The sequence below is a fragment of the Palaemon carinicauda genome, chromosome 1 (assembly GCF_036898095.1).
Source record: "Palaemon carinicauda isolate YSFRI2023 chromosome 1, ASM3689809v2, whole genome shotgun sequence".
Classification (NCBI taxonomy): Eukaryota; Metazoa; Arthropoda; class Malacostraca; order Decapoda; family Palaemonidae; genus Palaemon; species Palaemon carinicauda.
In genome coordinates, this window is record NC_090725.1 from 26994963 (window position 1) to 27011094 (window position 16132).

Sequence of the window (16132 nt, forward strand, 5' to 3'; positions counted from 1 at the left end):
TGTGTATTCCCTTGCCCTTGTTTATTCATGTTTGTATGCTTGTTATTTTGTGAAATTTAAAACTCAAAAACTATTTGACTTAATCTCATGAAATTTGGTGGGACGAGTGGCCATGAACCTATGACAGTTTTATTAGGTTTAGGGAGTGATTGTGCCAAAAGTCAAGGTCAAACATCTTTTTTCTTTTTTGTTGTCAATTTTTATTTGACTTGCATGAACTAGGGCCAAAATATGTATAATTCAATTGCCTGAACCACTTTGATTTCATCCGTGAGTGGGAATGGATGAACCACTTTGATATCATCCGTGAGTGGGAATGGATGAACCACTTTGATTTCATCCGTGAGTGGGAATGGATGAACCACTTTTGATTTCATCCGTGAGTGGGAATGGATGAACCACTTTTGATTTCATCCGTGAGTGGGAATGGATGAACCACTTTGATTTCATCCGTGAGTGGGAATGGATGAACCACTTTGATTTCATCCGTGAGTGGGAATGGATGAACCACTTTGATTTCATCCGTGAGTGGGAATGGATGAACCACTTTGATTTCATCCGTGAGTGGGAATGGATGAACCACTTTGATTTCATCCGTGAGTGGGAATGGATGAACCACCTTGATTTCATCCGTGAGTGGGAATGGATGAACCACCTTGATTTCATCCGTGAGTGGGAATGGATGTTCTCTCCTCACTGGGTTATTGGCTGAAATTGAAACTTTTCCCTTTTCCCATTTGGAGGTTTGCTTGTGTGTCTCAGTGAGGAATGGCAAACACACACATGTATCTGTTCTGGAACAAATGACATAATTTGGGAGTAATTTGTTTTTTTTTTCCTAAATATACAAACCTGAATCATTTACAGATACTCCTCACTCAATAACTTGTTTTACAACTTGAATTTATGACAGCTTTGAAAACCTTGAAATCCAAGTCTTAAATAAGAGATAGGGCTTTAATGTACCAAATTTCTTATGAGCGAAAAATCGCTGACCAACGTGAGTCAAAACTAGAAATTTAGAGTTAGAAATTGCCAAATACAACTTAATATTAAAATGTGACATTTTGAATTAGAAATTAGCCAATAATTCTGTACAGTGGAAAATCACCATATTGTTAACACGTGTCAATTTCTGTACAGTATGGAAAATCACCATATAACACGCATCAATGCGGGAAATTTAGATTTAAAAAATTGCCAAATGCCCTGTAATGTTGAAATGCGCTAGTCAAAACGTAAAGAATAGCATTAGAAATCAATGAATAATATTGTAAATCACTTTATTAAAAATTGCCAAACAACACAAGTCATAATGTGAAACCTAAAGACTTGGAAATCTACAAATAATACTCAACGACTTCTTGAATTATATCAACGATACAATACTCCGTTAATTACATAGGGGCATATTCTCAATACCCAGTCACCATGAGATCAACTGACAACGAATTTAAAATAAAAACAATTGGTTATTGCTGTTAACATACATACATACATACACATACCAAGGCACTTCCCCCAATTTTGGGGGGTAGCCAACATCAACAAATGAAACAAAAACAAAAAAGGGGACCTCTACTCTCTACGTTCCTCCCAGCCTAACAAGGGACTCAACCGAGTTCAGCTGGTACTGCTAGGGTGCAACAGCCCACCCTCCCAAATTATCCACCACAGATGAAGCTTCATAACACTGAATCCCCTACTGCTGCTACCTCCGTGGTCATCTAAGGCATCGGAGGAGGCAGCAGGACTGTTAACATACATAGAAATTATTCAATGAAGCTCGGTTATTATGGGAAAACCAGGCGTATTTTAGCTTTCAGTACATAAACTTTGAGTGTGTGTGTGTGTGCGTTAGTTACAAGGAGTTACAAGAATTTTGGATGTCTCAAAGACTCATTTGCTTATTGGTAGAGTGATTTAGTTTAAGGATTTAGAGATTTCTTATGAACTTGTCTAGAGAGAGAGAGTGATTGATTGATTGATTTTGAATATATAAGAAAGACAGAGGATGAGAACGGAATATGCAATAGAAGATGAAATATTGGAAGGAGAAAGGATTAATGAGATGGAATCATTTAGATATTTAGGAACTATGATTTCTAATATAGGATGTTTAGAATTAGAGTTTAGTGAAGGATTGAATAAAAGTAAATCTCCTGAAATTACTTATAAAGATCAGGCTATATGTCAGTTTAGTGAGATCGGTGTTACTGCATGGACATGAGTCGTGGTATGTCAATGAAACAATATCCAACAGGTTTTGTAGGTTTGAGAACAAAACCGTTAGAAAAATAATGGGAGTTAAATGGCAGGATAGGATTAGAAATGAAACTATAAGAGAGATTACTTGAGTACCATATGTGGATGAGATCATGGTGAGGGGTAGATGGAGATGGTTTGGTCATGGTCTTTGCACTCTCCAAGAGAATTAGTTCACCTAACTTTCAACTGGGCTCCACAAGGCACTAGAAGAGTTGGAAAACCCAGACCTACTTGGCTGAGTACTATGAAATGTAAAAGTAGGAGATGGTTAATGGAAAAGTATTGATTTAGAATCTCAAGATAAAGACGACTGGCGAATCTAACAGAGGCCCTTTGCGTCAATAGATGTAGGAGGAGATGATGATAAGGAAACAAAGCTTTTGGTTTCTTCTGTTATTTGTATTTATTGTACAGTACATAAGAGAGAGAGAGAGAGTTGAGGGTACTTTGTCTAGTCAAGCTATAGTTCTGTCTAAAATAATCAAAATAAAGGGAATGACTCGCTTAATTACGCGGTCGCTGTAACAGAACCCTGCCTTTGAATTAGGAGTAACTGTGCTCATATTGCCTGCCAGCACCTATCCCATAAGTCCCACCTGCAAGCAAAGTGGTTTGTCAGTGAGTAAGGGCAGGAGCGGTGCTTTCCTGCTAACAACTGTATTCCAGCTTCGCTGTTATTATACTCATTAGTAAAGAGCTGAAATTTGTATAGTTAAGAAAAATATGAATTACAGTACTGTACTTCCAAACTGGTCATTTTTGAAACCACAAAGCAATAGAATTATTGTATACCCAAAGATTTATGAATAGTCATGTAGGATTTTATTTTGCATGATTGATTATATGGTAAAGTTCATAACATATTTGATGGGTGTAACTGGTCCTCTAATGCCTTATGTCTTATGCTTCAAACTACTGTAGTTTAATGTGTTTAGTTACAAATACAAACGTGTGCTTTACATAGGAGAAATAACAGTGAACATTGAGAACACAGCAGTTAACCCTTTTACCCCCAGGCTCTTTGGAAATTTCCAACCCTTAACTCCCAAGGGGTTATTTTTTCCCCAGCACATTTTGCAGTATATTTTTTTAAATTGCTCTAACAGCCTTAATTTTTGTCATAGAGAGGTCAGGTCGGTCTCATTCTCTTGGAAAATGCCTGAATTTTCTCAAAAAATTATCCAAAATATGAAAAAAAAAAAATTTATAGCATTTTTTTGCAAGGACGTATCGGTATGTCCATGGGGGTAAAGGGATGAGTTTTGTGAAACGTACCAGTATGTCCTTTGGGGGTAAAAGGGTTAAAAATTATAACAGGGTGTAAACGGGTGACTGGTAACTGTTAAACCAATGGTGCACGAGGTGTAAAGGGTCCAAATTCTTGGTTGCCCGGGATAAGTTTCCAGCCAGTTGGAAGGGGCCTTAATCTCACTTAAGGATGAGTCTCCTGTGTATAGGATGGAGGTTTGTATTTGTACCAGAACAAGTGACAAATTTGGAGTTTTTACTCATACTTTCCTGCTATCAATCCCTAGAAAGTCCCAGATGCAATCAAAGTTACTACTCAGTGAGCAGACAGTCCTGCCAAGTTAATTTCTGGCCTCCTGTCTACACCATGTAATAAAAGTTGTAATAGCTATGTTCTTCAGCTTTGCTGTTAGCTCTCCTATGTAAAGGACTCAGGTTTGTATAGTTAAGAAAAGTATTAATTATTTCCAGATCCATCATATTGGGCTGTTAATCATAATTGTGAATATATTAAAATGAATAAGTTTTTTATTTTTTTTTATTTTTCCAACAGACCACAAGTTTTGGTGCTCCTGCTGCTCCTTTTGGTGCCACTACATCATCAGGTCCTTCTTTATTTGGAACAACCACACAGCCGCAAACGGGGAGTTTGTTTGGCCAACAACAGACCTCCTCTGGCTTTGGCTCTTCAGGTGGTGGACTGTTCAGTCAGAGTCAGCCGAGTACTGGCACAGGTAATGTTTTTTTCTTGAATGATTTAGTTTATTTCTTATGCCAGTTTTAATTTAATTCTAAAGTCATTGTTGTATGGTATTCCCAAAATATCAGCCTCTGCCTTATCTGCAACTTAACCCTTTTACCCCCAGGCTATTTGAAAATTTCCAACCCTTAACCCCCATGGGGTTATTTTCCTTCAAGCACATTTTGCAGTATATTTTCTTTAAATTGCTATAACAGCCTTAATTTTTGTCATAGAGAGGTCAGGTTGGTCTCATTCTCATGGAAAATGCCTGAAGTTTCTCAAAAAATTAGCAAAAATATACAAAAAAAAAAAAATAGCATTTTTTTGCAAGGACGTACCGGTACGTCCATGGGGGTAAAGGGATGAGTTTTCTGAAACGTACTAGCACGTCCTTTGGGGGTAAAAGGGTAAAGTGACGTGAACATCCATACATCAGACCACAAAACAGTATCTGGAAAAAATATCAAAAGGGATGAAAAATCGTTATAAAGAAAATAAAAGGTAAATTATTATAGCCAAGTGTAAAACAGTATATTTCGTAATCTGACATCTTTATGAAAATGCGAGTGAAATGATTGATTTCACCAGTGCGAAGGTAATGTATTCAACCTTGTCTGTTTGTTTCCTTGTCAGTAACTTTACACAAAAACTACTTGGTAGTCATGAGTCTATAAAATTTTGTATAAAGTACAAGTATGCCTTCGCTACACTAAGCAGCCTTACCTTTCTTTTAACTCCGCTGCATGCTTGTACTTCGATGTATTTTCATCCAAATCTAATGGATTAGTCCTTGGGTCATACCCCACATATCCACCAAAAGGTTAATTGAAAATGGTTTACTAGTTTTTGCATAATGTTATTCACAAATAAAAAACAAGCTGGCTTATTTTGCTCTTAAATCCACTGCACACTTGTACTTCAATGTATTTTCCTCAAATTATATTGGATTTCTCCTTGGGTCACTCGTATCTCCGCCAGTTTTCGTTAAAATTGGTTTAGTAGTTGTTGCGTAATGTTCACAAACCAAAAACTTGCAGCTTTATCTTGCTCTTAATCTCACTGTATACTTATACTTTAATGTATTTTTTCAAGATCTTAACCCTTTTACACCCAGGGTATTTGGAAATTTCCAACCCTTAACCCCCAGGGGTTATTTTTTTTTCAAGCACATTTTGCAGTATATTTTTTAAAAATTGCTCTAACAGCCTTAATTTTTGTCATAGAGAGGTCAGGTTGGTCTCATTCTCTTGGAAAATGCCCGAATTTTCTCAAAAAATCATCAAAAATATGAAAAAAAAATTTAAATAGCATTTTTTTGCAAGGACATACCGGTACGTCCATGGGGGTAAAGGGATGAGTTTTGTGAAGCGTACCAGTACGTCCTTTGGGGGTAAAAGGGTTAATGTATTTTTTCAAGATCTTAACGGATTTGTCCATGGGTCATACCCCACAAGTCCACCCAGTTTTGTTGAAATAGGTTCGGTAGATTGTGCATAATTTTTTCACAAACAAAAAATTTACATTGCGATTATTTTCAAAGTACAGTACTCCTGCATACTTGTCCTTCGATGTTACAGATTTATCCTTGGGTCATAACCCTATTTTCAAAGTACAGTACTCCTGCATACTTGTCCTTCGATGTTACAGATTTATCCTTGGGTCATAACCCTATTTTCAAAGTACAGTACTCCTGCATACTTGTCCTTCGATGTTACAGATTTATCCTTGGGTCGTAACCCAACATGACTACCAAGTTTGGTCAAAATCTGTACAATATTTTTTATGTGAAGTTGTACACAAACAAATGACCAAACAAACATGGTGAATACATACCCTTCTCAAAATTTTTGCCAAAATCTGTTTGTTAGTGCAATTTTACACAAAAAACTACTGTATTGATTTTGACCAGACTTTGTAGTCTTGTTGTTTATGACCCGAGGAAGAATCTGTATCACTTTGGATGAAGAACATCAAAGTGAAAGTACGCAGCAGTACTTTGAAAATAACCGCAATGTTAATAAAACGACAAATACTGTACTATATTGTTAGTTTGTTTATTGTTTGTGAACAACAAAAAACTACTAAACCAATTTCAACGAAACTTGGTGGATTTTAAAGGAAAGATATTGAACTACAAGTATGCAGTGGAGTTGAAAGCCAAATAAGACTGCTTGGCATGCTCTCTACTGAGTGCCTCTCTTATATTTGCATGCAATTTTATCCTTATTAGTAATTACATTTGGCAGTGACAAGAACAAAGGGTGTTGAATTACTGTGCATACATACAATTTATAAACATTGGAAGATGATTATTTTCTTTTAGAATATAACCTGGTTTTAACCCTTTTACCCCCAATGGACGTACTGGTACGTTTCACAAGACTCATCCCTTTACCCCCATGGACTTACTGGTACGTCTTTGCAAAAAACTGCTATTTACATTTCTTTTTGCGTATTTTTGATAACTTTGAGAAACTTCAGGAATTTTACAAAAGAATGAGACCAACCTGACCTCTCTATGTCGAAAATTAAGGCTGTTAAAGCCATTTGAAAAATATATATTGCAAAATGTGCTTGAAAAAAAAAAACGTCAGGGGGTTAAGGGTTGGAAAGTTCCAAATAGCTTGGGGTTAAAAGGGTTAAGCATTGAAATGCCTGTACAGTACAGTACTTGCCTTCCCACTGAACCTTAAAGCCTCCATAGAGTCAAGTGACAGGTGGGAAAAAAAGTAGAAAATATGCAAGAAAACATTTATTATTACAATATGTTGTAGAACTAATAAAAAATTGAGTCCTCTTCCCCCAAAATATCTAAAATTAGTGTGAAGAATGGTGGCACTTTTAGTATTAAAGAATAATGTGTTACTGAACTGTTAGACAGTGGCAATTTTAGGGTTGTGGTTATATAGAAGACAGATCTCTTGACTTATAATGTGTGGATTGGGATTCTAGTCCTGCTTACAATCTGATAGTTTTCATTTGTCTCTGCAACCTCATTGTCCTTGTGAGCTTAGAGATGGGTTTGGAGGGGCATATTGGCCTACTGTACTTGTAGTCGCCAAGAGCCAAGAGGTCTTCAATGATCTGAGGAAGAAGTGGCCAGTCACAGTGGACTTTCTCCTCTCCCCCCAAACTCTCGTTGTTGGGTTTTCTTTACCCTTTTCTGGGATCCTCAGAGCGTTGGGACTGATATTCTGTTGCAGGACTGGAAGGTGCTCCAAGCTTATGTTTTTTCTACATTTATCCTTGGTCAGGGCCATCCTCAACATAGTGAGGGCAACCAGACACTTAGGTTTGAACCTAATTGCTCCCTTCTGATCTCCAAAGGAGCTGTTCTCCTAAGTGTTAGAGGTTCTTATAGAGCTTGCTAGTCGCCTGCCAGAGAGGAGCAATCTACTTAAATAGTCGTATTTCCCCCAGTTCCACCAGAGGCTCCGCATACTTTGGTTGGAGACTATAAGGAGGTTCTCTCGGCCGGAGGGTTTCTCATGCAGGGTCTCTAGAGCCAGTTGAAGTCCAATTGTGTACCAGGCTAAGTGGTCTGTCTACAGGTGCTGGTGCTAGGATCATGGGGACTTTATTTCTAGGCTTTCCCTGCCCAAGGTCGCAGATTTCTTGGTCAACAGAGTACTTTAGGCCCTTAGGCTGCTTCCTAATGAGCCTTTAGAGGCTTTAGAGTGTATGGCCTTATCAACTAAGATGCCTTTCCTGGTCTCCCTGGTGACGTCCAAGAGAGTAAGTGAGCTTCAGGTGCTCTCTTGTCATGTTGCAGGATTAGGATAAGACTTGATTTTGTTATAACTCCCCGTTTATGTCGCCAAAATAGAGATGACTTCTAATCCCATTCCCAGGTTGTTCCCATGACAGCCCTTGTGTGACTGAATGAGTGATTTAGATAAGTTAGTGCTCTGTTCTTTGAGAGCACTCCATATATTTGGGTTGCAGGAGTGATATCCCAGGGCATCCCTATTCTTTGTATGTGTCGCCATGGAATGTTGCGAAAGCAATGTCGTAAGAGTAGGTTGCCCCTCTTCCTTTGGGACTTTATTTCTAAGACTGGAGGCCTTGGCATTTGTGAAGGCCAGGGACCAAGAGCCCACAGTGTTAGATTGGTCATCACATCGGTGATGTTTATGAGAACGTCCCTGTCAATAGGTTGCTTGAGATGGAGATGTGGCGCCCCTATTCTGTTATCACTCCCTTCTGTCTGAAAGATTTGTTGCAGGTCCAAGGTGAATTTAGCTCTTTGTGACTCTTGGTGTTGGCAGGGCTGGTCGCTAGACCCGATGTATAGGTAGTCGTCGTCTCCTAATGTGTGGAGGCTGCCAATAGCCTTTGTGCAAGTTAATGTTGTTTAGTTATGTCATAACTACTGCTTCTTGGTTTGGGTTAGTTATGTTTGACTATTTATGCTTAGTGTATCTCATTCATGATGGCTTTTTAGATTTGTTACTATTGTTAGGTCATTGGGCTTATTTGACATCAGGGTTGAATCCCCTGACAGACTCGTGCTTGCTCCCAGCGCACAACTGTAACGTGAGACTAGTGAGTGAGTCGCCAACTACTTTATGCCCCTCACCTCTCAGAGTCAGACATGCATGCGAGACCAGGCACCATTTAGTAGCTCTGCTGCTTTAGCTGGTGTCGTTTGGATGTGTTGTTACACCTCCTAATGTTCACCGGACAAGAGACTATTCCTTGACCTTTAATGCCCTAGGTTTTCAGAAGCATAGGTAAGAGTCTAATGTTCAGTTGGAATTTTCAGAATTTTAAACAGGATTTGTATGTTCTTGTTTAGAATATCTAACTTTTAGGAGTTCATTTCCTTGTGTTTGATTTCTCTAGTTAATTCTAGATCCTCCTATTTTGTCCTAAAATGGGGACATTTTTCCAGATTTGCTCCAATTCAGTGTGTGAAATCAGTCTAGATAAATTATCTTTAGGTAATGTTTATTAAAACTGTATGGAATTTTTGTGATAAAATCAAGACTAATAATTCTTTCTTAGATGATTTATCTATTCCCATCCATCTTTCCCCATAATCTGTCAGGCACAACTGATTTTCAAAGGGAGTGGCGAGCCCGTTCAGCCAGTAGTGTTACCAACTAGGGAACAGAATAGGAGGTAGCAGGGTTTCCAATATGGTTAGATTTTCGGATGGTTTTGGAGATTCAGGGTTAGATAAGTTATCGGGGTAAATAATATTAATTCAGGTCAATAGGCGTAGGAGGAGATGATGATGATGATATAAAATTTTCATGGTATCAACAAACTAAATAACAGCTAATTTCTACATTGATTCATTTCTGTTAGGACATTTACATTCATGCATTTACCATCCATCAATGGAACAATGGGAGTCAAGTTTTCATAGAGGGTTTCAAATCCTATGTCATGTAAATTTTATTGAAAATTTCAGGTTTGTTTGGAAGCAATCCTTCCACTGGATTTGGTGCTCAACAAACAACACAGAGTAGACCTTTTGGGTTTGGTACAACCAGCAGTACCAGCAGTACTGGGACAACTGGCCTGTTTGGATCTACACAGTCATCAACCAGTGGTGGACTTTTTAATACCACAGGTATGCCTACCACAGGTATGCCTACTACAGGTATGTTGATATCGTGACGTGGTATGTAAAATTCACCCTCTTCAATTAACAATTTCATGGATAAGTAGAAAATCATGACTATATTCTAAGGATATTCCTTTGCATCAGAAATTTATACTTTGTGTTACATTTGAAAATATTCAGAATTTTCTCAGTTTTTGGTAGCATTTCTTTCACAACTTATTTTAATTAACAGTAGCATTTTATTGTTGGAGCATTTCATGTGAACAGTTGTTGACCTACATGAAATGAAAATGTTCTAAATTGTTAAATATCAATTGTGTTTTTTTAGTTATGCATTGTTGAAATTCATTATCCCTGTTTTTTTTTTTACTCCTACAGTGAAGGCCTTTTTAGATAAGTGTTTTATATTTTGTACTTTTATGCTTTTCAGGATTTGGCACTACCAATACCTTAACTGGGACAACCATCAAATATGACCCGACCACAGGAACTGACACCATGACAAGAAATGGCGTGTCCACCAATATCCGCACACGAATAGAGGTCATAACTACAATGAAGGTAATGTCTATGTTAATGAAATACTTTTAAAACAGGATTTGGTTAGTCATTAAAACAGAATAAAGGGAGTTCAGCATTTGGCTTAGGTTTAATGAAATATTTTGTACTGTGGTGGGTAATTTTAATATTAGATATTGTGAAGTGGTTTAACCAGATCACTAAAATTATAATTATGAAGGGAATATTTGAAAATAGAGCATGTACTGTATACTTTGATATTGAATAAGACTTGATAACATGGTTTGTTTATGTGTGTAGGTAAAGTTTGTATTGCTTTAACTATTTGATGAGGTAATGTTTGAGCAGTTAATTATATTTTTCTTTTTAAATAGGAATATGAGAACAAGAGCTTGGAAGAACTTCGGGTAGAGGATTATTTGGCCAACCGCAAAGGACCAGGACAAGGTTCCACCATGTCTGGTTTCCCTCAGACAACTCAGACAAACCAAGGCGCTGGCCTTTTTGGGGCTGCACCTGCACCATCTATGTTTGCGACAAATAAGCAAGGTACAGAAAACAAGTCCCTCTTTGGAACTGGGACAACTCCAGGTAAGAAGTTGCAAAGTCACTCTGAAACACAGGAATGGTGTTGGAGTGAGGAGGGATTGTTAATTCAGGAGCATGACCCTGATGCATGGAAAAGCAACTCCAGAGAGTGGCAGGTGAGCTTACTTCCCATAGGTAATGCTTTCAGCCAGTGCTCAAGAGCTTGCACTGTACAGTAGTTGTCTTTTTGAAGGTTACTCTTCTAGGCGGAAGAGTTTATTTTGAACGGTTGACTCTGTCCTTACTTTGTTATTGACCTGAAGACTTATTTACCTTTAGTTTTTATCTATGGTGATTTACTGGATTTATTTATTTGGAGAGGCTTTGGACATTAGATGTGTAAATTTAAATCTATTTATTATGATGGCTCACTCAAAATGAAAAAAAGGTACAGTATTTTTTTTTTTTTCAAATTTTACATACCTAACCAAGCTTACAAGTATTATGTTTTGAGAATACAGTATTTATGCTTAATTGTATTTCACTACTTTAACTAGAAGTTCCCTCTTTTGTAGTTACATGCAAATAGAAACTTTAAAATAAGTTACATAAATTATAACACCAATATCATACATGAAGATTATGAACTGCTGAAGTTGCTTTATTTATTTTATATTAACAGAAATTTTAAATCTAGTTAGACTCGAGGTACTACTGCTAGAATGTTATTGGGTCCTTTGAGTGGCCAGATAGTACTACAATGGATTACTTTCTCTGGTTATGGCTCATTTTTCTTTTGCCTTCACATAGACTGTATAGTCCGGCCTATTTCCACATTCCCCTTTGTACTCACACACCTAACAGCAATAAGATTACCATACAATTTCTTCTTCATTTAATTCAAGGGGTTAAATACTTCACTGTAATTGGTCAGTGGCTGCTTTCTTCTTTGTAAGGGTAGAAGAGACTCCTAGCTCTTATAGGAGAAGGGCACTCCAAAATCAAACCATTGCTCTCTAGTCTTGGATAGTGCCGTATCTTCTGTAGTCTGTACCATGGTCTTCCTCTGTCTTGGGTTAGAGTTCCCTTGCGTGAGGGTACCCTCTGGCTCACTATTTCATTTATTTCTCCTCCTCTTATTTTTTCAAGTTTAAATAGTGTATATATGAAAGATTTGTTTCAATATTGTTACTGTTCTGAAAATATTTGAATTTTGTTTATTTTCTTATTTCCTTTCCTTACTGGGCTATTTTCCCTTTTGAAGCCCTTGGGCATAGAGCATTCTGTTTTCTCAACTGTGGTTGTAGCTTAGTTAGTAGTAGTAATAATGATGATGATGATGTTTTTATAGTGCCAGAATTGTGTTGTTAACTTTAAAATTATTGCTGTTCTGTCTCTCTGGGAACATACTTTTGTGGATTATTTATAGTCCTGGTAGCATTGGCAGATTTGGTATTAGTTTAGAGTACTCATTACTATCTAATTGTCATCATACATACATATACCAAGGCACTTCCCCCAATTTTGGTGGGGTAGCCGACATCAACAAAGAAACAAAACCAAAAAGGGGACCTCTACACTCTACGTTCCTCCCAGCCTAACAAGGGACTCAACCGAGTTCAGCTGGTACTGCTAGGGTGTCACAGCCCACCCTCCCACGTTATCCACCACAGATGAAGCTTCATAATGCTGAATCCCCTACTGCTGCTACCTCCGCGGTCATCTAAGGCATCGGAGGCAGCAGCAGGGCCTACCGGAACTGCGTCACAATCGCTCGCCATTCATTCCTATTTCTAGCACGCTCTCTTGCCTCGCTCACATCTATCCTCCTATCTTATTGTCACAATTTGTCTAAATACCTTGTTTTTATTAACTTTGCCTGCTCATATTTTTCATTTCATATGCTGATCTTTATGGTTATTTTCTGCAGGTTGTATGCCTTCCATTTTGGTGAAGTTAATGTCTTTTCTCACTTTTAGTATAATGTATTAATTTTACTCAGGTTTTTTTTTTGTTGGAATTAACATTTATATTTGTTATTTTGTGTAAATAGTTTACTGTAGTGGTTTAACGACATATGGATATCCAGTTTACATTTAAAAAATACAGACATGAAGTTTTGCTTGTTATACAAGTTATCTTTCCAGCTTCCTATTATGATAGCTTTCAAATGGACTAAACAATTTTAATATTTATGGTCTTGTTTTGTTCTCTTGATTATTATTTAACTCAATTGTCTTTGCATCTGAATTTTAGCCCACCAGTGCAGTGAAGCAGATAATTCTTGTTAGCATACAATAGCTAATTGTCACATTGATGTTCAAATCTGTTAGCATGCTTTTCGTAGTTATTTGTGAGTATTTTCAAAGTTTCTAAAACATCGCACAGCAAAGTGAAAAGGAACTACAGTGAATTGATGGCAAGTGGAAGATAGAAAACATTGCAATGGCAGTTAGAAGGACGCAGCAAAGAACTTTTATTACTCTGTGGTGTACCTGAATGGAGAAATATAGTCAATCTCAACACAGCAAAGGGAAATTGGAAATATTGAACGTAGCATAATGGAAAATACGTGGAAGGGCCAATATGCATGTATAAATGTATAAAATCTTGAAATAGCCCAATTACAGTTGCAAAGAAAATAACTTTTAAAAGATGGATGAAACAATGAATAGGAAGTGGAGGAGGATATGAATATGCTCCACCAATATAGGTTATAGCCTTCAAAGATATAAAAGGGCCTTTTGGAAGGAAAATAGATGGATGAAACAATGAATATGAAGTGGAGGAGGATACGAATATCCTCCACCAATATAGATTATAGCCTTCAAAGATATAAAAGGGCCTTTTGGAAGAAAAATAGAAAGCCCTAGAATAGAATCATAAAAGTTGAGCGATTTGGTGAAAGCCCTCAATGATAAGCTTGCCAGATTATATAAAAACCTTTTATGGAAGGAATAAGGTGAGGAAGGTGAGAACAGGGCATGCCAATGATGGTAATATAAAAGTTTGAGCTTGCTGGGAAAATATTGAGAGTTTCTGGGGAAGAAAGACTGAAAAGGTATCTTGAAGTTTTATAATTGTCAGTTTGGCTTCATGTCAGAGAAATCAACTATGTAGGTAGTTTTTAAAGCTGAGGTAATCACAATAAAAGGTTTGTGTTGAGAGATTTATATCCTCTATGGATGTTTGGAAAACATTTTGTCAGAGTACTCAGACAAGTAATGAAATGGAGATTGGAAAAGTATTGGGTAAGAGAAAGACTCATGGATTAATAAATCTTACTGCAGAATAGGAAAAAATAAATAGTGCAAAGGCATTGGTATAGTATCAGTTGATTTTGAGACTGGGGTGTCCATTAAGTATCTGGTCAGACCCCATTCTTTTTTATTAATTTGCTAGAAGAACTTTCCCAGGAATGAAGAAAGGAAGACTTGTAGAAGAAGCTCTCTTTAGTTGACTGTGTTAACCCTTTTACCCCCAAAGGACGTACTGGTACGTTTCACAAAAGCCATCCCTTTACCCCCATGGACGTACCGGTACGTCCTTGCAAAAAAATGCTATAAAAATTTTTTTTTCCATATTTTTTGATAATTTTTTGAGAAAATTCAGGCATTTTCCAAGAGAATGAGACCAACCTGACCTCTCTGACAAAAATTAAGATTGTTAGAGCAATTTGAAAAAAATATACTGCAAAATGTGCTGGGAAAAAAATAACCCCCTGGGGGTTAAGGGTTGGAAATTTCCAGATACCCCGGGGGTAAAAGGGTTAACCACAAAATCAGAGGAAGGTCCAGAAATGTTTGACCAAAAGAAGTAAAGTGTAAGCAGACTAGGAAGCCAATGAAACAGTAGAGCATATACTCATCCTGAAATGTGAGCCTTCTTCGTGTATGATGAAAATACCGTATGCAAAGCTGTACTGTAGAATTTTTTACCATGGTTACCACTGCAATGTGTAATTATATTTGAGTAGTGTGTTGGATTGGTAACTTTAGAATCCTTTGTCATGTTCTGTGATGTGGTTCCTTTTTTGTTTTTAAAATTCTGTTTTCTAGCTTCACTTTAATAGGCTTAACACTTGCAACTGCTTGAAGTCTTAGTTATTGTAAGGAATGTTTATAATATTTTGTCTAGTGGTGCACTATTTTTTCCTTATTTTTCAAGTTTGATAGTATTTGTTTGAATTCATTGACATTGATATTTTTATTTCTTAGCTGTTTCGTCTTAAATCAGATGGCTCTAGAAAAAGAGACTTGAGTTGGTTTTAATTTTGGACAGCATAGAACAGAATTATTAATGACAGTAAAGTACTATTATTTATTTGAACCTCATTTGTTGTAGTCACTAAAGCTTTTTTTGAGATTTTGTTTTGGCAATCGTTAGATGTATATTTACAGCACTTTTCTGTTTTAGTGAGTCTTAAAGTATAATATAGTATATGAAAGTAATAATATGCTTGTTTTTCCATTAGGTTTTGGGACATCGACAGCAGGCAGCCTTTTTGGAACTAGTACTTCAACCTTTGGTCAGGCAGCGACATCCACTCCTGGTTTCAGCTTTGGCCAAAGTACTCAAGCACAGAAGCCAACTGGATTTAGTTTTGGCAGTACACCTACTACTTCGACACCCTTGTTTGGAGCTACAACATCACAACCCTCAACATTTGGGGGTCTGAGCTCTGGTTTTACCTTTGGTCAGACCAACCAACAGGTTTGTTTGTTGATTTTTGTTTGTGCCTACATGCCAAAAAATTTACAATTTTCAACTTTTCAACCATAGAATTCTTTCAAATGCTTTTAAAATGAAAAAATATAATTCACGAAACGAAAAAGTTGTAGGAGTTTTAAAGTAACCCCTAAATAACATTGTTTTAATGGGGCTGAGTCGCTCTCTGTAAACTGCAAGCAAAAATTAGCGGAAGCAAATTTTCATAGAAGATGATTAATAAATAACCCAAAAGTGTAAAATTTGCTTAGAAAAATAACTAGATGGGAATACATTATGCTAACCAATCTTGTATTAATGAGACTGAGTTGCACTCTGGAGTATTTGTATTCATGCTAATGATTAAAAGGTACTTTAGTTTCTTCACAAATATAAACCTTTGTCCTTTACATAGGAGATTGATAATAGCGAAGCTGGAATAAGGCCGTTGAAAATTATAACGAGCTATCAACAACTATCTGGTAACCCAAACCACCCTGATAGCAGCCGTCAGCGAGGACAGACGTCTTGCTTGCTGGAATTTT

At 37.0% G+C, this 16132-nt stretch overlaps 1 protein-coding gene across 5 annotated transcripts in view; it reads left to right on the plus strand.

Annotated features, from left to right (window-relative positions):
• Window positions 1–16132, plus strand: part of LOC137647330 (nuclear pore complex protein Nup98-Nup96-like) — a 180651-nt gene that overhangs the window by 18425 nt on the left and 146094 nt on the right. For 2 of the 5 annotated variants that reach the window (XM_068380733.1, XM_068380740.1), the window contains exons 3-7: window positions 4070–4250; window positions 9678–9869; window positions 10264–10394; window positions 10727–10943; window positions 15355–15593. In XM_068380733.1, the coding sequence (XP_068236834.1) occupies window positions 4070–4250; window positions 9678–9869; window positions 10264–10394; window positions 10727–10943; window positions 15355–15593 (960 nt within the window). The remainder of the gene's footprint in view (window positions 1–4069; window positions 4251–9677; window positions 9870–10263; window positions 10395–10726; window positions 10944–15354; window positions 15594–16132) is intronic. The other 3 variants (XM_068380746.1, XM_068380749.1, XM_068380753.1) reach the window with 3 other exon arrangements.